Source organism: Rhodotorula toruloides, assembly GCF_000320785.1.
Source record: "Rhodotorula toruloides NP11 unplaced genomic scaffold Scaffold2, whole genome shotgun sequence".
NCBI classification, from domain to species: Eukaryota; Fungi; Basidiomycota; class Microbotryomycetes; order Sporidiobolales; family Sporidiobolaceae; genus Rhodotorula; species Rhodotorula toruloides.
Genome location: NW_015622962.1, coordinates 1,040,503 through 1,065,530, shown reverse-complemented (window position 1 = coordinate 1,065,530; position 25,028 = coordinate 1,040,503). Strand labels below are relative to the sequence as shown.

The following is a 25,028-nucleotide window of genomic DNA, read 5'->3' as shown; positions in this document are numbered from 1 at the left end:
GTACCGCCCGTTGCGCGATAGACTACAAGCGAGAGAACCCACCAAGCAGCAAGCAGTCACTCCTCCTCGTCCTCGACTCCGTCCACCCCGTAGCCGAGCTCCTTCCGCCAGTCCTCCGCCCCTTCCTCGCCCTCGTCCCGGCCTTCATTCGCCTCCTCGTCCTCTTCTTCGTCGTCGGAAGCGACGTCCTCGCCCTCGTCACGAGCTGCGTCGACGGCCAAGTCAAGCCAGGCGTCCGCGCCGCCCGCGCCTCCCTCGTCCTCGTCGTCCATGGCGAGGTACGCGTCGAACTTGGCCTTCAGCTCGGCCGTGACCTTGGTTTTGCGAGGGCGCGCAGGGAAAGTACCGGCGGCACCGGTACGGCGGCGACCGGTCGTACCGCTCGCGCCCGCTCCAGCTCCAGCCGCATCGTCGACAGGATCGTCCCCGTACGTAGCTCCCGGCGTCCAGCCCGCCACCTTCGCCTCCGCTTCGGGGACGCCGCTGACGGGCATCGTGAGGTGCAGCGTCGGAAAGATCCTCGTGCGGAGCTTCCTCGGGCGCTTCTTGCGAGGACGCCTGCCCTCTTGCAAACGCTCGACCTCCTCGGCGTCGATGAGCATCTGCTTGATGTCCGGGTGCTTGAGGAGCTCGTCGACGTCGGCCTGGGTGCGGATGTACAAGTCGAGCTCATCCGGGTCGAACAGCTCGTCGTCCTCAACAATGTCCTCCGCCCGCTTCCTCCACAGCAACCGCTGAAGGCGAGTCGACGGCCCGAACGGCGTCGAGATCTGCTTCGAGTACTCGTCGGGCTTGGCACCGAAGTGAGCGTCGATAGCCTCGGGAGCGTGGCCAGCGAGAAGGAGCTGGCGAATCTGGACATGCTGCGGGTCGTGAGGGACGAAGGCGCTGGTCGAAGCGGACTTGCCGGCTGACGTGGAAGATGATCCACCGCTGGCGAGACTCTCGGCCGCGGCAGCGATCGCCTTTTGTCGCTTCGTCGGACGCTTGACGGTGACAGGCTCGCGAGGACGCTTCATGCCGGGAGGGCGAGCATCAACGGCAGCAGGAGGCGCCGGAGGCGACGGCTTCTTCGGCTTCTGGTCCTTCTGCGGTTTGACGGAAGCGTCACGAGCGAGAGCGTCGGGCGGAGCTGAGGGGTCGCGAAAGTAGAGTGCGGCGGCGGCAGCCGTGTCGGGGTGAAGAACGGGATCGAGGAAGTAGGCGGCGTCGTTGCCGGCGTCGGCTTCGCGCTCGTTGTCGCCATCCTCGTCGTTCGCTCCGCCTCCCGGATCAGGCGTTCCCTCCGAGTGGTACGCCTCCTCTCCCGGCGACTCCATGCGCTCCTTCGCCTCCTTCGCCTCCTGCTCGCGACGCTCGGCGGCACGCTTCGCATCGATCGCCTTGCGCCAGTCGACAATGTCGCTCGTGTAGGCGACGAGTTCCTTCTTCAGCGCCTTGCGACCCTGCGCCTTCTTCCGCCCGCGCAGCGCCTCGATCTCCTCGGGCGTCAAGAACTCCTCTCCCGCGAGCCACGGCAGCTGCGGCGCGTACTCGGCGAGGGCTTTGTTGATCTCGCGGTAGCGCTCGACGATGGTGATGGGGCGCACACCGAGACTCCAGCCGAGCTCGTCGGCGAACTCTTGGACAATCGGCATGATGCGGCGGGCGGTGCCTTCGAGAGCAACAAAGATGACGGCGGCTGCGACGATGTTGGGCTGGCGACCGCGCAGGAAGGCGGCTTCCTTCGTGAACTCGAGGACACCCGTCGCCAGCGCGCGCACGGCCGGGAGAGAGATGCCACGCAGCCACTTGACGTTGTTGTCGCTGAAGAACTTCTTCGTCGGATTGTGCTGCGAGTGCAGCGGGACTTTGCCGGCTGCGGCGGAGGTGCCGACGGCGGGCGTGGCGGAGGTTGAGAAGGTGTTCTTGAGGTAGGCGAGGATCACCTCGATGTACATCGCGGGGTCGTTCTCCTCGAAGCTGAGGTGAAGCTCGAGCTTGAGGATGCGGATGGCGCGGGTGAGGGCGAAGATGTCCTGCGCGTCGATGGCGTCCTGCGTGCGATACAGTTCGTCAGAATTCGCCTCAGTGAATCGAGAGCAGGACAGGGACACACCATCAGGTCGAAGAGTGAGAGGTCCTTGCCAGCCTCTACTGCCGCCGCGTAGACGCACGCCGCTGCGAAGATCTCGGCCCTCCTGCCCCAGCGGAACTTGACCTTCTCCTTCGCGAGACGAAAGAAGTACTCGACGCGCATGTGCAGCGTGTTGTACAGCTCGAAGCGGTTGAGGATGCGGCGAATGTACTTGGTCGCGTCAGTCTGCGACGACGAGAGGGGCAGGTCAGCTCGTTCCTTGTCAAGCGCTTAGCTACAACATGGAGAGACGCACCTGCTTCTTGTCATGCGTGTTCTTAGCCCCCTCTCCCGCTGCCCTCGCCCAAGCACCGCTCTTGCCTCCCTGCCTCCTCACCTGCATCGCTCCAACTCCTCCAAACTCGCCCGCCAAAGCTCCACTCCCGATATACGTCCTGCCATTCTGGAATTCGTCCTCTTCATCGACGCGCGCGAGAAACTCGAAAGACTGGGAGGCGGACGAGGATGAAACGGTGCCGCAGACGGTGCATGCGAGGACGCCAGTCTCGGGCGAGTACTCGAGCGAGTTCGAGGTGTGGCAGGAGGCGCAGTAGCCGCTCATGGCGGTCCCGCTGGCCGGTGTTATCGACTTCTTGCGGTTTGGCCGTGAGTCGGGAGTGGTGGGTGTGCAGGCGGTGGGAAGGCTTGGGCGCGGTGGAGCTGCTGCTGGAAAGCCTCAGAGAGCCTAGAGATGCTCACAGGCGCGTGCAGCACAGCAGGCGAGCGTTGTGTAGCGTGCGTGTGAAGTTCAAGCGGGCGATGTCAACAAGTCGAGCGTGACTTCGGGCGCTTTCCTCCAGCTTGCAGAGAGGTGACCGCATAGTATACAACTTGTTACAAAGAAGACGGTACAGACAGAGCGTACAGCCATTACAAGGCGGTTCCTGCGAGGCGAGGCAATGCGGTTCAGCAGCTCGTTGCAAGTGCACGAGCGAGACGACACGCACCTCGTTCGAAGTTCTCCCTCGTCTCCCTCGTGACGTCGTCGTAGTACCGCGCGAGCTTGCGGTTGAACATGCGGTTCTTCTCGTTGATCCAGGTGATGTCGCCCTGCTCCTCGTTCTCGCGCTTGCGCGACCGCTTCTGCCGCTTGTCGATGCTGCGATCGTAGCACGAGTCAGTCACCACATCACGTACAGCCATACACCGTACAGCCCAGATGGACAGTACAGCGCAACGCAGGAGTCGGGAGTGGGACGCACTCGCTATTGAGTTTCCCGATTACCCGGTCAATCTGCTCATCAGTCGGCTTGTGGTCCGCATAGACAAAGCTATTGGCGTCGCGATACAGGCCGGTGTTGTCGAGGACGGGTCCGACTTCGCCGCCTGATGCGGAGGCGACGAGCGCGTCGGTTTGGGTGACTGCTTCTCGTTGCTTGTTGTACGCGGCGAGGTCGGGCTTGAAGTCGTCGAGGTCCTGCGTGGCATGTCGACGTGAGTATGGCTGAGTCGGACAGCGAAAACGAGGTGTGCGCACCTTCTTGTACTTCCGTCGTGCGATGTCATCGTAGTCTGCGCGGCAAGAGCACGTCAGCCCGGCTCCTCCGCTACCCCAATGCAAAATCGGTACTCACCCGTGAAGCTAAAGTCCGCCCTCCTCGCCTTCTTGGCCTGCTTCTTGTCCCACTTCTCGTTGTCCTCGATCGAGTACTCCCAGTTCTTCTTGCGCTCGAGGTCCTCGCCCGTCTCGACCGCACGCTGCTTCTCGCCCATCGCTTCCGCCTGCTGTCGCTTGCGTTCGAGGCGGGCGAGTGTTCGCGCAGAGGCGCGCTGGGCGTTCATTTCCGCGACGACGTCCTGGCGATTCGCTCGAGCCGAGTCGTTCTGCGAGCACGAAGAGAGCAGTCAGTTCGCGTCCAAGCAGTGGAAGAGCGAACGCAACGCACCATTCTCTTCCTGAGCTCCTTCATCTTTGCCATGCGCTCCTCCATCGACAGGCCTGACGAAGGTCCAGCAGCAGGTGCCTCTTCCTGCTGTCCCGCCTCCTCTTCTGCCGCGATCTGTTCCTCCTGAGCCTCCTCGTCTGCCTTGTCGTCCACCCGTGCGTCCTCAGCGGGCGTGGTGGCTGCGTCGACTGCTTCGGATGAGACGGCGGCTTCGACCTCTTCGGGTGCCGGCGGGAGTGCCTCGGGCTGCTTGCCCTTCTTTGAGCGAGCAGACTTGCGTGATGGCATGGCAGCTAGAGGCAGCAGAGCCGTGTAGCGTGTGAAGTGAGGGAGTCGGAGAGGGAGAGGGGGAGGAGTTGGCCTCTCAACGCGCTTCAAAGGCTGGTCTGGGTAGTCTGACACACTGTTCACGTCTATCCAGAGTACACTGCACGCTAGCCAGCCCAAAGGACGGCGAGCGAGAGTCCCACCACCGCGCCTCTCCTCATCCAACCCGCTCACACACCGCCTCGTCACTCGCACTCGCTCGCACACAGCCCGGTCCCGTTCTCGTGAGCTCTCGCACTCCCTCACACCGTACCGAGCCAGCCCCGACCATCCCGCCACCGTTTCGAGCGCCTCTCGGGACTCGTCCGCTCGCCCCCCATCACTCGCACCGCCTGCGACGCCTACATCTCTTCGAGGGAGGGCTTGCGCAGGATCAGGGAGTTCAGAGAAGTCAGGAGGACTGGCAGGACGTCGAACGGACGCGGTCTGGGCGGTGGTTACGGCAGACGACCCGCCGTTGGTTGTCGAGGCTGGCATGTCTCCAGATGCCCGCCTGCGATCGCTTGGACGGGTGGGATTGGGCTGCGGTGGACCAGCTGGAGGCGCACGGACTGGGACGGACACACAGGGTGCGCCTGCGCTGCTGAGCGGACCAAGGCTGACCGTCGCTTCCCCCTCTCGCCTCCCTTGCCTGCCTCGTCGCTCGGCTGCCTCTTTCGGCGTCCCAGTCTCGCTCGCCGCCCCTCCCCCGTACCCTTACGAACGACAGGACAGGCTCGCACGGCCATGCAGACCATTAAGTGTGTCGTACGTCGAGCTCCCGCTTGATCGCTGTCCGACCGTCGCGCCCCCACAACCTCGTTGCGCGCAACCGACGCGGCACACTCGTCTGCAGCACGCACGCTGACTCTGCTCCACGCACACAGGTTGTCGGTGATGGTGCTGTCGGCAAGGTGCGTCCCTCGCGGCCCCTTGGTCCCGCTCAGGTCCCCGCACCTCATGGCGCGCAGATCCGACGATTGCTCCGACGGCTAACCTTGTCGTGCTCGCGCTTCCGCAGACCTGCCTGCTCATCTCGTACACCACCAACAAGTTCCCGAGCGAGTATGTACCGACCGTGTTCGACAACTACGTGAGTTTCGCCCTTCCTGTCCGTCTCGCATGCCGCACCTCGCGCTGACCGCACGACTCGGGACAGGCGGTGACGGTCATGATCGGCGACGACCCCTACACGCTCGGCCTGTTCGACACGGCCGGACAGGAGGACTACGACCGACTGCGCCCGCTCTCGTACCCGCAGACGGACGTCTTCCTCGTCTGCTTCAGCGTCACCTCGCCCGCCTCGTTCGAGAACGTCAAGGAGAAGTGGTTCCCCGAGGTCCACCACCACTGCCCGGGCGTCCCCTGTCTCATCGTCGGAACCCAGGTCGACCTCCGCGACGACCCCGCCGTGATGGAGAAGCTCGGCCGGCAGAAGCAGAGGCCCGTCCCGCCCGAGGCCGGAGAGAGGCTCGCACGGGAATTGGGCGCCGTCAAGTATGTCGAGTGCTCGGCGCTCACGCAGAAGGGGGTCAGTCCGCGTCATTCCACTTTCCTTCATGGCGTTTCGTGCTGACGCTTCTTTCGGTCGCGCAGTTGAAGAATGTATTCGACGAGGCCATCGTCGCCGCACTCGAGCCGCCCGTCACCAAGCGCAAGTCGAAATGCAGCATCCTCTAGACTCTCGCCGCGCCGTCGTCTTCGCCTCCGCCTCGCTCGTCGTCCTTGCCCTGTCGTCTCTGCCCGCCTCGCAACTCGTCTTGTTCCCAGGTTCTTCTCCCACTCGTTATGCCGGCCCCGACTTACCCTTCGAAGACGCCGCGTCGATTCCCGACTCGTCTTTCCCTTTTTCTCCTTCCGCCCCGTCCGTATGTGTCCGTACCCTCTCTCCCTCCGGCGCAGAGTCGTCTCAGCGACGCACTGTCTCTCGACTCTCGCCGCCCCCTCCCCGCCACCCTCTTGCACGATCCCTCGATTCCCTCTCGCTCGCCGTTGTCCCTGTAATTTTGAGGTTCCTCTTGCTGAATACTTTGCGAGTGTTCAGAGCGAGAAAAGCTTCGCTGGCTCGCGCTCGTTGCCGGAGCGGAGTCCAAAGTCCGCCTCTTCACCCGCTCACCTCGCTTCTGCTGGACTCGAGCTCGCTTGGGACAGCTCCGAAGGGCTCACAGACGCTAGAATGACTACCACACCTGAGCTGCGCTCCTCCCACCCCTCGACAAAGGTCGTGGATCGCATCGCTCAGTCGGACCCGTCCAAGCCGTTCTACACCTTCGAGGCGCGTGGGCCAGCCTGAAGAAAGTCTGCTGGGCTTGTGCTGACCTTCTTTGATTACCCGTGCGCTCCCTATATCGCCCTTGTCTTTATCCTTGCCCTTCGCCTCCTCGCCTCGTCCCCCTCGATCAGGTCTTCCCACCCAAAACCGATGCAGGACTCGTCAACCTCCTCGACCGCATCGACCGCATGTCGGCGCTCAACCCAGCCTGGATGCACGTAACCTGGGGCGCAGGCGGGTCGACCCAAGAACGGAGCTTGCAGCTCGCGGGCGAGAGTCAGAGTATGGGCCTCGAGACGTGCTTGCATTTGACGTGCACGAACCTTGAGGAGGGCGTGTTGGATCGGACACTGAAGCGGGCGAAGGAGCTGGGTGTTGTCAACTTGCTGGCCTTGCGAGGAGGTGCGTCTCGTTCGCCCTTGCCTCTCGTTCGCTAGTTTCCTCACGCAATCTGCCTCTGCAGACCCTCCTCGAGGCGAAGAGTACTGGACGGCGTCGAGCGACAAGTTCCAGCACGCGACGGACCTGATCAAGTATATCCGCAAGGAGTACGGCGACGACTTCTGCATCGGTGTTGCTGGTCAGTCCCTCCTTCGCTCTCCCAACGTACGCAATGCTGACGCTCCCGATGAGCAGGCTACCCCGAGGGCCACGCCGACTCGGCTGACAAGCTCGCCGACGTCGAGTACCTCTTCGAGAAGCAGCAAGCCGGCGCAGACTTTGTCGTCACCCAGCTCTTCTACGACGTCGGCGTCTTCATGGAGTGGTACCGAGCGTGCAGGAAGCGCGGTGAGTCTGTCTCCGCCACGACGGAGTGTGCGGGTGGCTGACTTCAACTTGAGCAGGAATCACGATTCCGATCATCCCCGGCATCATGCCGATCCAGAACTACCTCTCATTCCGCCGCATGACCAACCTCTGCGGCACCCACATCCCGCCTCAGATCCTTGATGACTTGCAGCGGATTCAGGTGCGTTTCCCCTCGTCTGCCTCGTCTTGACTGCTCTAACCCGTCTCGCTTCGCAGCACGACGACGCGGCCGTCAAGGAATACGGCGTCCAGCTCGCCGTCAAGATGATGCGGGAGCTGTTCGAGAACGACATTCGCGGCTTCCACCTTTGCACCCTCAACCTCGAGAAGAGCGTCACGAGGGTCCTCGAGCTGTTGCAGTGGGTCGAGCCCGGCTCGACCAAGATCAGTGCGCGCTTGCGCAAGGTAAGCTTAAATTGAGCGAGTCTGTCGGGCAATAGCTGATCTCGAATCCTTGCGCAGGGTCTGTCTCCGAACGGCGCGCCTCTACCGAAGGTCATCAACTCGCTTCGACCCGCGCCTTCGACGGGCGCGAACGTCGCTGGACCCGACATCGCGCGCAAGGACAGTCCGGCGAGTTGGGACGAGTTTCCGAACGGTCGGTTCGGCGACGCACGCAGTCCTGCGTACGGAGAGATGGACGGGTACGGTGTCAGCTTGAAGCTGCCGGTGCGCTCATCGCCCCTCTTCCCCCATCAGCGTCACTGATCCGCTTCGTGCACAGCCTGCCGAAGCGATGCGACAATGGGGACAGCCCACCGCCCTTTCCGACGTCTCTCGCGTCTTCTCCTCCTACCTCCGCGGCTCCCTCCCCTCGAATCCGTGGTCCGAGGAACCCCTCCGCGCCGAGACCGAGATGATCTCATCCCACCTGATCGAGATGAATGACAAGCGACACTGGTGGACCGTCGGTTCGCAACCCGCCGTTGATGGCGCACCTTCTGCCGACTCCGTCCACGGCTTCGGACCGAAGGGCGGCTACGTCTACCAGAAGGCGTTCGTCGAGTTTTTCCTGACGAGTGAAGAGCTGGACGAGTTGGAGCGCAAGAGCGACGAGGATGAGCGGCGGCGGAGGGAGAGCGGAGAGGGCGACGACGGGCTCATCAAGTGGTTTGCTGGGAACGCCAGGGGCGAATTCAGGTGCAACATGGGCAAGGGTGACGTCAACGCGGTGACGTGGGGCGTGTTTGGCGCGAAGGAGATTGTCACGACCACCTTGATTGAGGAGATGAGCTTCCGGGCGTGGTGTGTGCGTCGAAGCTTTCCAGGGATCCTTCAGAGTTCGGTGACTCATCTTGCTTCTCTCCCGCAGGAAGAGGCGTTCGCGCTATGGAACGAATGGTCGCTGCTGTACCCGGCCAACTCGCCCTCCCGCACCTTCATCCGCTCACTCGCCGACTCGCGATGGCTCGTCTCGGTCGTCCACCACGACTACAAGGAGAAGGATGCGCTGTGGAAGTGGCTTTTGGCGCTCAAGCGGCCGGAGGAGGCGCAGGGTGCGGCGAAAGGAGAGGCGGAGGGACGGTGAGCGCATCGTTGTGCTCGCCAGCCATTCCGCCGCGCTCCTCGCCCTTCATAGACTTTCTCTCATCCTTATATAAGCTGTTGCGCAATCCAAGCTGTGTGCCGTTGTTCTCCTCGTTGCGAGCGAGAAACTCTTCCTCGTGTTAGGGAGTTGGCCTCCGATTTGGCTCGCTCGCATCCTTGTCTTCTTGCAGTGCCATAAGCAGCTCTTACCGGTCCTCGCCGCGGTATTCAGCGACACTTTGTGCTGACAGATTCACCTCCGCTTGCGGCGCTTTCCCTCGGCCAGCGCTCCTCGCTCTTCTTCCACTCGCTCAAGTGCTGTCAAGTAGCTCGTTCTAGGCTACCACACCAGCGCTCTACCCGCCCAAGCAAAACTGGCCCTCGCGACAGCCTCCGTCCGACGCCTCGCCGGATCCCCTTCATCATCTCCCTTTAGCCGCCTCTCGCTCGCCTCGTCCCGCGCCCAGCCAGACTCGTCGTCCCGAGCTCTTTTTACCACCGTACTCGCCAGACCGGACCTTCGCGCCCTTCCTTCGTCGACCTCCCGCGCTCTCGCATCCGCCGCTCTCCGCAACCCCCTCTCGACCCTCTCTCCGCGCTCAGTCTCAGCCTCTTTCTCGACAAACTCGATCAGGATGGCACCCGTTCCGTTCAGGTCGCAGGCCAAGGAAACCGGCGGCGAGAACCACTACGATTTGATCGTTATCGGCGGAGGTTCAGGAGGACTCGGTGCAGCTCGTCGTGCGGCTCAGTATGGCGCTGTGAGTTCCCCTGAGCTTCTACGCATTCCAAAACCTCGCTGATTCACCCCAACACGCAGCGCGTGGCGATCATCGAGGAAACGTGGCGTCTTGGTGGGACGTGTGTGAATGTGGGTTGCGTGCCGAAGAAAGTGATGTGGCACGCTGCCGATTTGGCGTGAGCTTCTCTACGGCCTCTACAGGTTCTCTTTGAGCCTGCAGAGCGCGACCATCGTCGTCGTCGTCATCGCTGACGAAACTTTACCCGACAGCGAGAAGATGCACCAGGCCAACGCCTACGGTTTCACCGTGCCCGAGAGCGCCACGAAGATTGACTGGCCGACCATTAAGCGCAAGCGCGACGCGTATATCGAGAGGCTTAACGGGATCTACGAGCGGAGTGCGTTCTGAGGTTCTCGAGGAAGACTCCCGCTGACCACCTTTCCTCCTCGCTTTTCGCTTGCAGACGTCGAGAAGGACGGCGTCGACTACATCACCGGCCATGCTGCGTTCGTCGACAAGAAGACGATCAACGTCCTGCCGACCTACCCCGAGTCGAAGGCCCACGGCGGATCCGACGTCGAGCGCAAGTACACGGCCGACCGCTTCGTGATCGCAGTCGGTGGAACTCCTACGCTGCCCACCGACATCCCAGGCTACGAGTACGGCTTCCACTCGGACGGCTTCTTCTACCTCGAAGAGCTCCCGAAGCGCGCAGTTGTCGTCGGCGCCGGCTACATCGCCGTCGAGCTTGCGGGCATCTTCCACACTCTCGGTGGGTTATCCTCAGTCACTTCATGCGGAGAAACGCTGACTTTGGCATCACAGGCGTCGAGACTCACCTCGTCATCCGCCGCGACCACGTCCTCAAGGCGTTCGACCCGATGCTTCAGGAGACGCTTCAGCAGCACATGATCAAGACCGGCATCCACATTCACACGAACTCGCACGTCACCAAGGTCACGACCGATGTCGAGAAGCCCGACCTCTACAAGCCCTTCCCAAAGGTCATCCACACCGACAAGGGCGAGGAGATCGGCGCCGACGTTCTTCTCTGGGCTATCGGCCGTCACTCGCTCACCGACAACATCGGCGCCGAGAAGATCGGCCTCAAGCTCGAGAAGAACGGCGACATCCCGGTCGACGAGTACCAGACGACCAACGTCGACAACGTCTTTGCCATCGGCGACGTCGGCGGCAAGGCTCTCCTCACACCCGTCGCTATTGCTGCGGGCAGGCGCCTCTCGAACAGGCTCTACGGCGGCGTCAAGAACGACAAGCTCAGCTACGAGAACATCCCGACCGTCGTCTTCTCGCACCCGACCATCGGCACTGTCGGCCTTGTGCGTTCAACTGCATTGCCTGTATTTCACGCCTGCTGACGAGTCTGCGCACGCAGACCGAGCCGGAGGCGCGCGAAAAGTTCGGCGACGAGAACATAAAGATCTACAAGTCGACCTTCACCGCTCTCTACTTCTCGATGATGGACCCCGAGCACAAGGAGCCGACCGCCATGAAGCTCATCTGCGCCGGCAAGGAGGAGAAGGTCGTCGGACTCCACATTATCGGCCAGGGCAGCGACGAGATGCTCCAGGGCTTTGCTCTTGCTGTCACTATGGGAGGTGCGTTGGCTTTCCTCTCTGTTACAGCGCAGTACTCTGTCCTCACGTGGGGATCCCGGTGGTCGTTCTCCCGCGGTCGGTCGGCGGAAATCGCTGACGAACCGTTCTCGCTCGTTTTCGATGCAGCGACCAAGAAGGATTTCGACTCTTGCGTGCCGATCCATCCCTGCAGCGCGGAGGAGCTGGTTACAATGCGCTAGACGGCCGTACCGAGAAACGGCCCGAAACGAGTTGGCGTCGTCGAGCGACTTCGAGGAGGCGTCTACCGGCCTGCAACTTCCTGCGCCGTTTCACGCGGTTCCGCGCAGTATCCTACATCGTATGCAATGCCTTTACACGTCTCTTGACGGATGGCGACGCCCTGAGCACGTCGAGCAGCTCGTCAGGGTGAAGAAGGAGAACGACCCTTCGCCCTTCCGCCGCTTCGCCCTTCCGCCGCTTCGCCTCTCGCTTCAGCTTCGCCTGCTCCAACCGTCTCGCCTTTGCTCTGCTACGTATGCCTGGTGCCGCGCGACGCCCTCGCCTCGAAGCTCGACACGAGCGCCAGCCTGTGCGGACGTCGTCCCCTCTCGCCTCGCTCCCTCGACGTCTTCCTTTGGACTCTGCCTCTCGCTGGCTTGCTGACAGCTCCTCAAAGACAGTGCAGGTAAGTCTGCGACGTACACGGTGGCAAAGTGGGTGCTTCCAGGCACACCCTCCCGGCTGTCAGCTGCCTCCCTTACATTTGCCTCTTCCAGTAAACTTTTAGAAAGCCTGCAGTCTGGTTGCGCTGCCGCTCTAACTGCGCTGCAGAGTAGAAAAGCGGCTTCGCGCCAGATTTTGTCGTCCTGGACTCCTCCCTCTACTTGCTGCAGAAGATTGCACCTGGTTCGATCTTTCGCCAGGAGAACATCTTGTTCTCCCCTTCATACCGTCACAGTACCCTCTCGAGCCAGGCCTGGCAACGCCTAGGGCATCCTCGACTGCACCTTGCAAAGGACGGACGGTCGTACGCATGCTCACTCTTCCACTTTGCCATCTTCATCCCTTCTCCTGACTTGTTCCCTCATTCGCAGAAACAGTCTTTGATCATGGAGAACACCTTCGACCAACCCAACCCTGCTCGCCCCTCCTTCACCCCCGAGCCTTTCGGAGACTTTTTGTCCTTCTCAGCATTCCACTTCGCAACGTCGCTCCTCTCCGCGCCTACGTCTCCGGTAAATGCGTCATCATCTCTTTCATCGTCCACCGGTGACGAGGCCGCCCAGATCGACGTTACGACGGCTGTCGTCGCTGAGAAGGCGCGCGACGTCCTCCTCGACCCGAAGGTCAAGCTCGCCAAACTCCTCGACGTCGTCCACGACAATCTTGTGACGTTGAAGCAACGCCATGAACGTCGACTCGACGGCGCCCGAAGGAAGGAAGGCCGTCTCGCCGTCAAGATGGTCAAACTCGAGGTCCGCATCGACAAGGTGCTCGCCAAGTACCGCAAGCTGAAAGACAGGCGCGAACGCCTCCGCGGCATGCGCGAAGTCACGAAAGACAAGTTTCACCACCACCAATTGGCCCTCGTCGACAACCTGAACATGTGGACGACGTGCCAGGACGTTGCTGCAGGATCCGGCCTCTTCTTCCCTTCCTACCCTTCCAACGCTCTCGCCAGCTTCTGAGCACATGAGCAGTGACATCCAAATTCTGTAATTGAGCCGTCTCCCCGTACACGAGCCGCGGCAGACTTGACCGAGTCCACGATGTAGGTCGACATGCGCAGCCAGCTCTGATAACTCTCGTGGCTTCTCTCTGGGAAACGCCGAGCGAGAGAAAACGTCCACCTTGCGAGCGACGCCGCACACCCCTCCGAACCCGCATCTCACGCCTCGACCTTGACCTTCTTCTTCTTCGGCGACCCCTCGCCCTCCTTCGCCCGCTTCGCCTCCTTTCGAGCCTTCTTCTCCGCCTTTTCCCGCTTCTTCTGCTCTTTCTCGGGAGACGACGCGGCCGGCGCGTCGCCCTCCTCTGCCTCGCCCGCCTCACCATCCGCCATCTGAATGTCGCCCGTCACGCCCAGTCCGACCGGAGGCTGGTACCGTTCCGGCAGCTTGACCGGGTTGTGGTACCTCCCCTTCCCGCCCTCTCGCCCACTCGTGCCAGGCAAGCACCCCTCGGCACGGTACTTGATCAACTCGTCCGGCTGGTCTCGCTCGCCGTCTCCGCGGATCTGCTCCTTGCGCTTCTTCGCCTTGGAAGGGTCGAGCAGCTCGTCGGCTGTGAGGATGGCGCCCGGAACGGAGGAGGGCTGGGAGATGATCAGGGTCGAGTGGCCGTCGTTGAGTTCGGAGAGGGACGCGGCGGAGGACTTGACAGAGGTCGGGAGGGCGCGGGTGATGGTCAGGGTGCGGGAGATGGGGCGAGGGGCTGGCAGGGACGACCGGTAAGCGAGAGGGAACGATGTCTCGGATGTGTGCGGACTCACCCTGGTACAGCTTGTTCCCGTGCGACTTTCGCGGCAGGAGCGGGATCAACGAGTGCAACTCGCTCGTCGCCGCAACGCCCGCTTCGTCATCGTCCCGCCGTCGCTTGCCGCTCGATGCGCCGGACAGCCGGACCTCGTACTCCGACTTCTTGTGCGAGAAGTGCGCGACGGGTTGGACGGGGTCGGCGAGGGAGCCTGCTGGCAGTGTGATCTCGATTCCCTCGAGGTGCTTCGCCTTCAGCTGCACCACGAGAGCGTTGTCAGCTCGCTTGTAACCCCGAAAGTGCAGAACGAGAGGGACGCACCCCTGCCGGGACCCTGACGGCAAACAGCTCGAGCTCCTCGTCCTCCTTGACGTCGTCCCAGTCGAGAGCGCTCTTGCTAGAAATCGCCTTGAGCGCCTTGAACCCCTCGGGCGGGCTGTACTTCCTGGAGACGCGCAGAGGACCGGGTCAGCAAGGTTCGTCGAGGTGAGGGAAGCGAACGAGACGTACCGGATGGCCGCGTTCGCTACAGGCCGCACAATATTCTTCTTCACGGGCTCTGGCGATGCTGAACTGTCCCTGCCGGACTCGGACGACGAGGACGAAGCGTCTTCCTCGCCGGAAGCGCTCGAGGGCGATTCTGAGCTGGCAGACGGCGCGGGCGAGGGCAGGCGCGCCGCAGCCTTCTGTTTGCCCTTGGCAGCGGCAGACTTGGCCATTGTGTAGCTGGAAAGAGGCAGAGCGTGAAGTAATGTCGACCTGAGCTTGTGCGGTCGGCGAGTGATGAGGACCAGCTCGACGGCAACGGCTCGGGATGAGTCCGCCTGAACATTGTCATGACTCATTTACTGTCTACTTGATTGTCGGCCACTCAGCCGATTTTCCGCGAGCGAGTGACGGTGCACCTTCGACAGCTCGCCGGCGGGAATGGGAGAGTGAGAAGCGTCGGACGATGCGGGGGCTCGCTGCGCTGAGTTAGGGAGGGTAGGCTGGAGGCGGGAGTACTGCTGCCCGGGCTATCCTCGCCTTCTCAACTCTCGATGTCAGGGAGCGAGGTCACTACCATCCATTCACACCCTGCGCTGCCGCTTCATCGGGCGACTATCGTCCTCCACATCCCTTCCTCCTTCCCCCCTCCCCACCTTCTTCTCAGCCTGACCCTTGCCCGGCTTCCGCCCAGCCGCCTTCTTGGTGTGCGCGCGCCATGGGAAGCCAAAGCGCTGGCGAAAGGCGGGGGTGAAGGTTGTCGTGCCAGACTTGAGGAGGCTGAGGGCGTTCAAGCCGATGTTCTGCGCGCCCGCCTCGTCGCGGTTCATGATGCGTCCACAGAGGGTGCAGATCACGATGCGCTGGAAGGGCTTGCCGACGAGGTTTCCGGTAGCCCACTCGAACTTGACAAGCCCGCAAGCATACGATTGTCAGCGACTCTACTTTGCCGAGGAAGAGAGGGTACTCACGGGCGGTCGTCCTTTGAGCGGCAGTCAAGGCAGACACAGCGCGAGGATGTATACGCCTCATCGACGGCGAATGCAAGCACGTCAAGATCGTCGCGAGCTGAGACCTGCTCGACGAACTTGCATGCGACGGGGCCTGCTGCCCGCGGTCCGCGCTGTCCTGACGAGCTTTCGATAGCTCCTGCGCCTATGGCAACGACCACAGTCAAGCCAGATTCCGCATGAGTCGAGGACGAGTCGATGGCAGTCGAGGGCGAGTCGACGCATGCCGAGGACGAGCTAGCGGAGGCCGAGGACGAGCTGGCGGAGGCCGAGGATGAGGCGCGAGGAGCCGACGAAGAGTCGGAATCCGACGAAGAGGCTCGAGTCGTTGACAATGCGGGAGGAGACACCTCGACGTGTCCTGGTCCGAGGCCGGCTGCCGCAACAAGCTGCTGAGCTGCCTGAGCATGCAGCTGGTCCCGGCGACGTTTGAGATCAAAGGATGAGCGTTGGCGTCCATCCCGAGCATCGCGGCGCTGCGATTCGAGGAAGATCGCGTCGCGCAGAAGTATCGCCCGCGTCTCGGACGGACTGCCAGATCGCTCAAACCACATCGAGACGGGGTTCTTCAGCCCGAGGTCGATGAAGAGGAAGACGATGCCTTCGGCAAGCTCGCCTGTCCCGTCCGCGTTCAGGCCAAGTCTCTGCCGGATAGTCGGAAGGAGCGGAGACTTGGAGTGCAGAAGCGGGAGAGTCGGGAGTGAGGGGATGGGTGGCTCAGGGATGAAGGGCGGGTAGGTCAGGCGTCTGCGGCCGATTCTTGTGCTGAGCAAGTCGCCATTGTCGTCGAACCAGGTCGAGCTCGAGGATGCGTCGGCGTCGGCTGGTACACGCGCAGGCGGAAGCGACAGGCCAGCGTAGAGTTTGTCGACGTGCTCAGTCTTGCCGGCCAGGCGGAGGATGTCTGAGACGGATAGCGAGGGTAGTTGCGAGGGGTGCGAAGATGCGGTGTCGGGCACGTTGCTGGCTGAGGGCTGCGGGAGCGTATCGGGCGGACCTGCGGCTGCTGCGAGTTGCGACGTGGTCAGCAGGTCCGGAACAGTCTCCGCCAACCAGCTTCGGGGTGAAATTGCAAACGCACCGAGGACGGTTCGCACGAGATGAGCCGGTGCCAGATCGACTCGCAATACTTTGACATGAAGGCGTGTCGGGGAGAACGAAAGAGCGCCGTGTGGCAGGTGGCCGAGACGGGCGTTGCCGAAGACGAGAGCGAACGCTTCGAGCTGGTCCGCCGATGCAAGTTGGTGGATCTTTGCGGCAGACGAGGACTTGCCCCACAACGCACGCATGGCCTGGGCGGTTCGCCAAGCGTCTGATCCTGCCCCAACGTCGACGGGAGAGGTGACGTGAGAAGCGAGAAGTGCAGAGGCGGTGTCAAAACGGCGTGCAAGGGCGGTAGACTTGTCGAGGTTCGTTTGCGAGAGGAGAATAGGTCGTGTTGTATCGACGGCTGTTGCTGCAGCCCGAGCGATGTCCGCCGGGCGGAAGTCGCTCTGGGTCACGAAGAGGAAGATGAGGCCGCAGATGTCGGCGACAGACGCTGGGACGTGAATCGGCAGGAACGACTGCGCGACAACACCATCAGTGGAGCATGGGCGGGAGAGGCGATGCAGAACGCACCGCGCGTGTCGCACCATTGCTCGTGAGCGCGAGTGCGGCGGGAGAAGCAGGCGGAACGGACAGGCGTTCCACGACTTGTTCGAGAGCGGCCAGTAACGAGACGCCGGAGACCAGCTCTGCCCCGCCGCCGGATGCAACGCGCTTGATTGAGCCTGCTGCGTTAGGTAGGACCTGCGCCAACCGAGAGCCGCCTTGCTCTTCGTCTTCCTCGACATCCTGCGCGCCGTTCCCTCCCCCAGTCTTCCTCCTCCAGCTCGCCGCATCCATTACCGCCTCGAGACGCGCCTGAGCTCGCTGGTCGCGCTCATCACCGCTCCAACGGCTTGAGGCGTATCCTCCGCTCGCCTCGATGGATGACGCGCCGATGAGACGTGAGTGACGGCCGTCGCGCCAAGCTGAGCCCGTGCCAGACGAGCGACCTGTCTTCGGCTGGTCGGCTTCGAGTTCATCGGCGGCTACTTCGGAGAGCGCAACGAGCGTGAGGAGGTGTGACAGTAGTCGGTCAAGGCAGACGAGGAGGAAGGCGATGTCTTCGAGCAGGATGGGGGGTTCGGCGGCCGCGCACAGTTGGGAGAGGCGCGGCTTGAGGACGCTGATGGCGGCGAGGACGGCTGTGGGCGCGAGCGGGGTGTGCGCGGTCGAGTGGCCGAGGATTGTCGGAAGAAGGGATGTAATGGCGTTGTAGAGCGGTGGTGATGACACGGCTGCCGCCGAGAGGTTCTCGAGGACCGACACGTCGGGAGCGGCGATGAAGGGGAAGGAGGGGATTGGGAGCAAAGGCGGGAGAGCCGGGTGTCCTCCCGGAACCGACAGCTCAGGCAGCTCGGCGGGAGGTCCATAGAGGTAAACCAGCGAGAGGCGGAGCTGGTGCGCGTACGAATACAGCTGAGTTGCCGCCGCCCAGGGCGCCGTGAGGAACGCCTCGCCAAGCGTCTTGATGAACTTGCCGAAGCGGGTGCGGCGTATATTGAAAAGCGACGTGCTGTATTTCGTGACGATATCCTCGAGGATGGCGAGGGCGGCTGGGTGGCGCAGGAATCGGGCGAGGAGGGTCGGGAGCTGGAAGATGTCCTGAGTCCGCTGAATGGCGAGGTAGTCTCCCAGCGGGATCTGCGGGAGAGCCAAACGAGTGAGCATGCGAAAGGGGCAGGACTCGAGGAGGAGGAGGATGTGACGCACAGAGCGCTTCAGTAGCTGTCCTTGAACCCCCGCACCTACATCACGCCACTCCTCCTCCCACGACCGCTGCGTCTCGCTCGCCGGGGCCAGCCCGAGCTCGTCCGCCATCAGCACCCATACACTTGCCTCCGCTGAATTTCCTCCCTTCTCGCCCGTTGCGAGGTCCAGCATGAGCTTGATCGCGCGGACGACGGCCTTCGACGCTTCCGCAGGATCCGAAGCGAACCGGAGGAAGGCGGGTGAGAGGGGGAAGTGGCGCGCGCGGAGTGTCTGGATCTCGTTCGTGAGGACGAGGACGAGGAGGGGGACGAACGAGTTGAAGATGCCGTGGATGAGCTGGAGGAGGCGGAAAACGGAGGGCGAGGTGGACGAGAGGCGCAGGTTGAGGTCACGACTCCGGATCGGGATAGTCTTGCGCAGCGCCATCAGCTTCTTCGGCTCCTTCTGCACTGCCGCAGGTCCGCCGCCATCATGCTGGTCTTCCTCCTGAGGTTCCGCCTTCCGCTTCGCCTTCGCCTCCTTGCGGAGGTCGGCCAGCGTGGGTGCCTTCGGGCCTCGCCTCTTCTGGTTCGCCGGGGAGGATGAGCCAGCTGTCGAGGATGGTGTGGTGGAGGTCGAAGTAGAGGCGGCAGGTGAGGATGCGGTATGAGAGGCGGTGAGCGAAGTCCACGCTGTCGCAGGGGTCGACGGGAGCATGGACGTCGCCGAGAGCGTCGCGGACACCGAGGCGGGGTCAGGAATGAGCCTGCTCAGCTGGTTCCAGGTCGGCTCGACGTGACCTCGAGGGCGAACCTGGACCATCGTCGAGCGCTTCGCTGCCGCCTTCGCCTGCCGACGGCGAGCTTGACCGGTAACCAAAGGCGTAGGGATAGGCGGGTTGATGGCAGTGCCCTTGTCTGCGAGTGCGGGCCGAGGAGTTGCTGAAGCTTCGAGACGCTGTCGAGGTCGGCGTGCAACGGCGAACTCGGTGCCGGGAGGCGGCCGCAGGTTGTGCAGCGTCGGCTTGGCCGTCAAGCTTGTCGAAGGGGAAGCGACTTGCGCGGGTCGCCGCGACTTGAGCGGAGGCACAGGAGCTTTGTCGGCGCCAGCGGACGACCTCGAGGGCGTCTGAGGCGGAGTATCGGCTGCTTGATGAGCGACCACAAGCTCGCGCCAGATCGACTCGGCGAGGACGAACTTGTCGAACAGCTCGACGTCGTCGCCGCGAAAGGCACGCAGCGCGGGCGTCCAAGGGTCTTCCGGCACGATAGCCTTGGCAGCCGCCTCGACACTCGGGCGCAGGAGCGCCCACTCTCCCTCGACGATGTCGATGCCCACATCCTCCAGGCCGATCCAGTCGGTATCGAGGAAGTCGCGCGTCGGTGCTCCCGCGGCGACGATTTTGGCGGGCCCGAGTCCGTGAACGCCTCGTCCTTCCACGAAATCCTGTCCCATTGCCATGGCGCGGTTCGCGAGTCCGACGCCGTCGCCGTCAATGCCGAGTCCGCACTCGAGGACACGCTTGTCGATCCACCCCAAGAGCGTCTTCATCTTGACCGGCTGGACGCGCGCGAAGTACTGCGCCGCAAGAGAGCCGGTGTTGGCGGCGAGATCAGAGTCGTTCGCGATGACGAGGATGTTCGAGCCGAAAGCGGAGAGGGACGAAAGGTAGGAGAGCTGGTCTGGCGGAGCGACGAGGCCGACAAGCGGAGTGGGAGGAGTGTCGCCGGAGGAAGGGAGGCATGCGCGCAAGGGAGTCGAGGTGACTACCCTCGCCGCGCGCGCGATCAAGCCGTCGGCATCGGCGGGTGCAGTCGTGAGGATGGCGTTCTTGACGAGCCATGATGCGGCAGAAGTCGCCTGCATGTGCAACAAGTCAGCTCACGCTTGGCCATCTCGCTAAGGCTGAGGCGCATTAATGATGCCAGTGACTCCGCGGTTGGGCGGCGGAAGCCACGAATGGCAGGCAGAAGCTCCATCTCGACAAAGCCGTCGCCTGCTGGCGGGGCGAGACCGGCTCGCTCTAGGTGGCGCTGAGCACGGGATTGATGCTTCTTGCCGCCTGCGCGAATGCGAGCAGCGTGGTCGAGAACGGCGGCGAGAACGAGCTCGAGCCGCTCGTTTTCCCGCTTCTTCGCCTCCTCCTCCTTTACCTGGGGTCTCCATTGCGGATGGTCAAAGTCGAGGATGATCTGCGTGTTGGGAAGTGATTGCCGGATTGGGAGAAGGATGCTGTGAAGTTCGGCGGCTGAGCGGACGTCGATGAGCGTCTGAATGTGAGCGAAACCTCGAAAGTCCGTCGGCTTGTAGTCGCGAACTGTTCGAATGAAGACGTTCCCGGTGATGGACGAGACGTCGACGAAGATGACTGCAAAGAACGGAGGTGAGCGAGGGGAGGAGAGAGGTATGGATAGTCATGCCCGCGAGTGACGGCTGTATGACACTCACTTTTGATGTCGTGCTCCAGGCACTTCTTCGCCAATGCCCTCCCACGCGCATGACCGTCCCTTGGTAAGTCCATCTCATCCATCGCTCCCATCGCCCTCGCGAGGTCGAAAAAGCCTGGGATGCCCATGAGGCCTCGAGCTGGGTGCTGAAGTGGTCGGAGAGGAAGGAAGGACGCGTGCGAGTCGGCTCAGAAGGCGAACCGAACGACTGCGAGAGGCACACAGCTGTCAGCGATGAGGCGAGAGAAGTGGTCGACAGCTCGCGCGGGAAAGGGTTCGCGGAGTAGCGCACCTTTCCGAGTGACCAAACGAGAGTACGCGGACGGCGGATGAGCAGCCAGAAGCGATGGACACGAGCAGCACGCGAGACGAAGGAGGAGAAGGCGGAGGCACCGGAAGGTCCGCGGTAGGAGAGGCAAGGGTCGTTTCTCGAGATCGTCTCTCTGCATGCACGTAAGCCCAGAGGAGTGGACACAGAGTCCCGTAGCGATGGTCGCCGTCGATCCACAGCGAGGACGTCTTTCCGCAAGCCAGAGACGCCTCGCTCGCTCTCGATACTCTCGCGCCGCTCGCCACGAGTATGCAGATACAGCTGCGGGTTACTGCAATACAGAAAGGTTAGTGCGGCCGAAGCAGAGGCAGCGAGGAAGCGAAGAACGCACCTCTACGTTCGGTAACTCGTCTCCCGCCCAACCCGTTCGATCACTTTCCGCCTAACCAGTCCACCTCGCCTAGAATCTTTTGACTGGACCTAGTCACTCCGCAGGTAAGCGAAGGCGGTGCGGACGGAATACGCGGACGCGAGCGTCGAGGGCAAGCGGCGCGAACGGGCTTCTGCTGCAAGATGGAACACGTCGTGGCGGATAGCACTCGTGAAGCGGGAAAAGATAGCATGCCTGATGGCAGTCGTGTCGCGGCAGAGCAAAGCAAAGACCCGCAAGACGAGGACGGTCAGCAAAGTCCCGGCATAGCATCGAGGGTGTTCTAACGCACGAGCAAAGCAAGCTGAACAGCTGAGACATAGTGTGCGCAAGCGAGCAGGTCAGCCAGCCCGTCACGAGCGAGAATGACCATAATTCGAGTGCTGTCCCTTCCTGGCTCGCGAGCCAGGAAGGCCCACCCCCTCGATTTGTTCCCATCTCGTCTCCCGCGCGTCCTGCTGCCTCGAGACAAAGCTTGGCGTACTCCACAGACTCTGTCGAGTCTATCGAGCACCTGCGCAACCCTTCTCAACGCCCACATCTTGACCCGCACCCTGCGAGCCGCCCGCCTCGTCCTCGGTCCGCCAAAGCAGGCGCCGCCCAAACACGAAAGCCTCCCTCATACTCCCGCTGCGCAGACTGATGTACCGGGAAGCTGGAGGAACGCACTTGAAATCTCGTCTCCGTCTGCTGCAGATTGAAGCTGGTCAGCGAAGAGAAGGCGCACGATTTTGAGCTGAACCGAACGCCGCCGCTCGAACGAAGGGGGAGCCCGCTTCGTTCGACCCACGCTGCTGACACGTCACTTCTGGTAGACTCACTGCAGCAAGCCGAGTCGAACAGGTTGAAGTACCGCTATTGCGGGGTATCCAGCAGCTCTGCAGGCTTGAGACTCGGTCAGCAGGCTCATAAAGGCTCAGTCAAGGGTTTGAACGCACTGCTAGCCCTGCGCATCGTCTGCGGGATGAGCGAGAACCGTCGAAATTTGGACGGCGGAGGCGAGGTGTTCGGCGGCGTGGCGCGATGCGGCTGGGGCGGCATCGAGGCATTTGCAGCGGTGGAAGTAGCTGGACGAACAAGCGAGGCCACACAGCGCGAGTTGAGCGAGAGAATAGCACCCGGTCGCCGTGGCTCGCGGCCAAAGTGGGATCGCAACCCGGCCGTCGCTCCCAGATTGGCCGCGCACCACGGCGTTCGCTCGTCTCCCTGCTGCGATCCACCCCGTTAGGACTCTCAGACTGCTGCCCACCGCCATCAGACCGTCTCCATCGCCCTCGACACCCGCTCGCACGCCGTCGCTTGCTCTCCTCGTCCGCACTCGCAACCTCACCTCGGACCCGCCTACCGCTCGTCCCACAGCTCCTGGCGACCCAGCTGTCCTCGCGAGTCCAGGAGAAGGAGGCTGGAGACTCACGTGCGTCCTGCTCCTATCCCGCTGGCGTTCTCAGACAGTGCGGTGAAGGAGGAGGTCAACAAGTCGCTGACACTTGGCCTGAACTTGCGCGCAGTCTGTGTGGGCATGTGTGGGCACTGACGAGGAGGCAGAGATGACTTTCGGCGCGTCAGGAGCTACGGCGCCCCCAAGTGCGGCAGCTTCTCCGCTTTGCGAGCAAGGCACCTCCACGACCCTTCCTGCTCCGACAAGCGTGCTACGGTGAAGCGCATCGCCAGAACGCCTGAGAAGTCGCGCCAACAAGCTTACGGTTAAGACCCAACGCCTCGACCGATATCTCCTCATCGACCCGCAACTTGCTCTTCTCCCTTCTTCCGATCCCTCTCTTCGGCTTGTCCTGCGCAGCGAGCGCGTGCGCACTTGTCAACCCTCCGACGACACGCTACAAACGCGCACGAGCCACTTGGGCTTGTCAAACCTGAACCTGCACGACTTTTCCGACCATATGAGTCTCAAGGTGCTCGAGCTCGTCGCGTCTCCCATGGCGCTTTCCCTTGACTTGCTTCGCTTGTGCTTGGCAAGCTGTGGCACTCTCTCACCTATCAGTCTCGGGTGCGCACGATGTTGTTGCTCTCCTCGCTTGACCCCCGTCCTACGCCGCTCTCTAGTGAAAGCGTTGTACTGATCCGTTTTCCTCCTCTTTGCGACGCGCTAGAGCCATTCGCCTAACAAACCCATACCCACGCACGCCTCGGCACCCTCGTCGCCGACCCTCGCCTTCCTTTCGTCCTTCTCAACCTCCGCTCCCTCCGAAACCCTCCTCAAACCGCCCAAGTTCCGCCGCTACGGACACGAGCTCACCGCCGGAGCGCATTAAAGCAAGGGCGTCGGCTTTCGCAGGACTCCCCACCTCAACGACTTCGCCAGTCGCTCCAGCGAAACCCAAAGTTGCGGATTTCGACGAGAGGGGCTCGACGTAGCGCCTTCGCTCAGACGCAATGCAACTCGTCACCGCCTTTTCTACTCCTACAGCCCGCGAAAAGACCAGCGCGCTCATGCGATGGCCGGCGATTGCGGTCGCGAGGGTCGAGGAGGAGGTGCGAGGAAAAGTCGCTCCCGCCCCACTGAACAAAGCTGCCTCTGGTACTTTCGACCCTTGCGAGTACGCCGAGCTGCAAGCGAGCCCCGGTCGTTGCCTCCCTCACCCGCAACTCGACCCTGCAGTCGAGCCGACCTTCCCAGCGCGAGCCGTTGCTACTCGGTGCTTCCCGCCCAGTAACGGCGCGAGTCTCACAGCGACGATCGGCGGAATCCCCTCGCTCCGCAGCGCGCCAACGGACTCGGCCACATCACCCTCGAGGCGAGTGACCTCGCGCGCCTCCCGCTCTCCCTCTCTCTCTCTCCTTCTCCTCACTCCTTCTCCTCACTTCTCCTCATTCCGCCCTCCTTCGAGTCGGAGGTGAGTCTCCCGCACCCTCTGACCACCGCTAGACGCGCGCTGACCCACTCCGGACCGCTCCCTCGCCCGTACCACCCACCCTCTCCTCCTCACCCTCCACGCCACCCAGTCACTTCCCCTCTCTTCTGCCTCGCCTCGAGCCTCGACGCCACCAGCACCTCCTCCTCGACGCCACAAGTGAGCCCGCGCGCCTCCCGACTCCGCCGCTGCAACTCTAGCTGACCCTTCGCTCGCCTTCTCCGCTCGCAGCTCAACTGTCGTCAAGGACTTGGTGGACGACGCGCTGGTCCGCTCTGGGTCAAGGTTGACGTGTGAGTCTGCGGCTCTCCTTCTCCGGCGCGCCTTCGACGGTAGGAGGACGGTGCGAGGGCGACTCTGGGCGACTGCTGACCTTCCTCGCTCGCTCGCAGCCTCGTCGTCCTCGCCTTCGAGTGGCAGCTCCTGCAGCGCGTCTACAGGTGCGCTCTCGCTCTCGCCCATGCACCCTCTCCCATCGCCGCTGACCTGTCCGCTCCGCTCGCAGGCGTCGAGGGTCGAGCGGTTTCAACACCCGCTTGGTCTGTCGAGCGTCGTTCAACCGCGCCGACCCGCTTCGCTTTCGTCTCCTGGTGCGTCGCCGTTGACAGGTTTCTCCGCCTCTCGTGCAGAGTCTGACTTTCCCCAATTTCCTCCCCGCAGCTCTCAAATCAGCCGCACGATCCAGCTTTCGCGGTGCCCGACGTCGAGACGTCGCAAACAACGACTGACTGCTCGTGCGAAGCCGACTGTCCGAGCCCTCGTAGGTTGCCTCGCTGCTCTTCGCTTTGACCGGCTTTCGCGCTGACACAGTCCCTTTCGACGTCGACGCAACAGCCGCTCGACGTTCGCTGTCACCGGCGAAGGGTCCTGTGTGTATTCCCTACCTAGCAGGAGAGGGCTTTCGGCGACTGGATACATGCGGGGCTTCTGTTCTGGTAGTTGCCCTGCCCGTTAGGTGTAACAGCCAACAGTCGCAAAGGTGCTCATTACCTCACGCTCTCACCACGCGATTGCGCCGGTA

At 62.7% G+C, this 25,028-nt stretch overlaps 9 protein-coding genes across 9 annotated transcripts; 4 read left to right on the top strand and 5 right to left on the bottom strand.

The window, feature by feature from the left end:
- Positions 1 to 56: 56 nt before the first annotated feature.
- On the bottom strand, positions 57 to 2,678 carry RHTO_03108 (transcription factor TFIIB; the record flags this gene model as incomplete). Its single annotated transcript, XM_016416780.1, has 3 exons — positions 57 to 2,036; positions 2,099 to 2,302; positions 2,373 to 2,678. 3 exons carry the CDS (start codon positions 2,676 to 2,678, stop codon positions 57 to 59), a joined length of 2,490 nt encoding a protein of 829 aa, XP_016276499.1.
- A 308-nt stretch (positions 2,679 to 2,986) lies between these two features.
- On the bottom strand, positions 2,987 to 4,290 carry RHTO_03107 (pre-mRNA-splicing factor SYF2; the record flags this gene model as incomplete). Its single annotated transcript, XM_016416779.1, has 6 exons — positions 2,987 to 3,000; positions 3,064 to 3,215; positions 3,319 to 3,533; positions 3,594 to 3,628; positions 3,691 to 3,940; positions 4,003 to 4,290. 6 exons carry the CDS (start codon positions 4,288 to 4,290, stop codon positions 2,987 to 2,989), a joined length of 954 nt encoding a protein of 317 aa, XP_016276498.1.
- A 765-nt stretch (positions 4,291 to 5,055) lies between these two features.
- Positions 5,056 to 5,988, top strand: RHTO_03106 (cell division control protein 42; the record flags this gene model as incomplete). The annotated part of the gene is made up of 5 exons (XM_016416778.1): positions 5,056 to 5,076; positions 5,196 to 5,222; positions 5,330 to 5,401; positions 5,468 to 5,839; positions 5,905 to 5,988. 5 exons carry the CDS (start codon positions 5,056 to 5,058, stop codon positions 5,986 to 5,988), a joined length of 576 nt encoding a protein of 191 aa, XP_016276497.1.
- Positions 5,989 to 6,484: 496 nt separating this feature from the next.
- On the top strand, positions 6,485 to 8,918 carry RHTO_03105 (methylenetetrahydrofolate reductase (NADPH); the record flags this gene model as incomplete). Its single annotated transcript, XM_016416777.1, has 9 exons — positions 6,485 to 6,583; positions 6,712 to 6,982; positions 7,044 to 7,160; positions 7,217 to 7,366; positions 7,426 to 7,550; positions 7,607 to 7,795; positions 7,853 to 8,059; positions 8,115 to 8,639; positions 8,703 to 8,918. The coding sequence occupies 9 exons, from the start codon at positions 6,485 to 6,487 to the stop codon at positions 8,916 to 8,918; spliced, it is 1,899 nt and encodes a 632-aa protein (XP_016276496.1).
- A 634-nt stretch (positions 8,919 to 9,552) lies between these two features.
- Positions 9,553 to 11,479, top strand: RHTO_03104 (glutathione-disulfide reductase; the record flags this gene model as incomplete). The annotated part of the gene is made up of 7 exons (XM_016416776.1): positions 9,553 to 9,678; positions 9,738 to 9,835; positions 9,930 to 10,057; positions 10,124 to 10,432; positions 10,486 to 11,000; positions 11,057 to 11,279; positions 11,406 to 11,479. The coding sequence occupies 7 exons, from the start codon at positions 9,553 to 9,555 to the stop codon at positions 11,477 to 11,479; spliced, it is 1,473 nt and encodes a 490-aa protein (XP_016276495.1).
- Positions 11,480 to 13,128: 1,649 nt separating this feature from the next.
- RHTO_03103 (uncharacterized protein) lies at positions 13,129 to 14,434 on the bottom strand (the record flags this gene model as incomplete). The annotated part of the gene is made up of 4 exons (XM_016416775.1): positions 13,129 to 13,673; positions 13,732 to 13,972; positions 14,037 to 14,160; positions 14,226 to 14,434. 4 exons carry the CDS (start codon positions 14,432 to 14,434, stop codon positions 13,129 to 13,131), a joined length of 1,119 nt encoding a protein of 372 aa, XP_016276494.1.
- A 620-nt stretch (positions 14,435 to 15,054) lies between these two features.
- RHTO_03102 (uncharacterized protein) lies at positions 15,055 to 20,564 on the bottom strand (the record flags this gene model as incomplete). The annotated part of the gene is made up of 7 exons (XM_016416774.1): positions 15,055 to 15,106; positions 15,173 to 16,214; positions 16,293 to 16,776; positions 16,832 to 17,941; positions 18,011 to 19,849; positions 19,975 to 20,357; positions 20,438 to 20,564. 7 exons carry the CDS (start codon positions 20,562 to 20,564, stop codon positions 15,055 to 15,057), a joined length of 5,037 nt encoding a protein of 1,678 aa, XP_016276493.1.
- Positions 20,565 to 21,187: 623 nt separating this feature from the next.
- Positions 21,188 to 22,658, bottom strand: RHTO_03101 (uncharacterized protein; the record flags this gene model as incomplete). Its single annotated transcript, XM_016416773.1, has 6 exons — positions 21,188 to 21,332; positions 21,430 to 21,449; positions 21,807 to 21,827; positions 21,959 to 22,015; positions 22,076 to 22,346; positions 22,552 to 22,658. 6 exons carry the CDS (start codon positions 22,656 to 22,658, stop codon positions 21,188 to 21,190), a joined length of 621 nt encoding a protein of 206 aa, XP_016276492.1.
- An 870-nt stretch (positions 22,659 to 23,528) lies between these two features.
- RHTO_03100 (uncharacterized protein) lies at positions 23,529 to 24,895 on the top strand (the record flags this gene model as incomplete). The annotated part of the gene is made up of 8 exons (XM_016416772.1): positions 23,529 to 23,627; positions 23,858 to 23,989; positions 24,099 to 24,166; positions 24,239 to 24,300; positions 24,400 to 24,447; positions 24,513 to 24,597; positions 24,668 to 24,767; positions 24,842 to 24,895. The coding sequence occupies 8 exons, from the start codon at positions 23,529 to 23,531 to the stop codon at positions 24,893 to 24,895; spliced, it is 648 nt and encodes a 215-aa protein (XP_016276491.1).
- Positions 24,896 to 25,028: the final 133 nt, after the last annotated feature.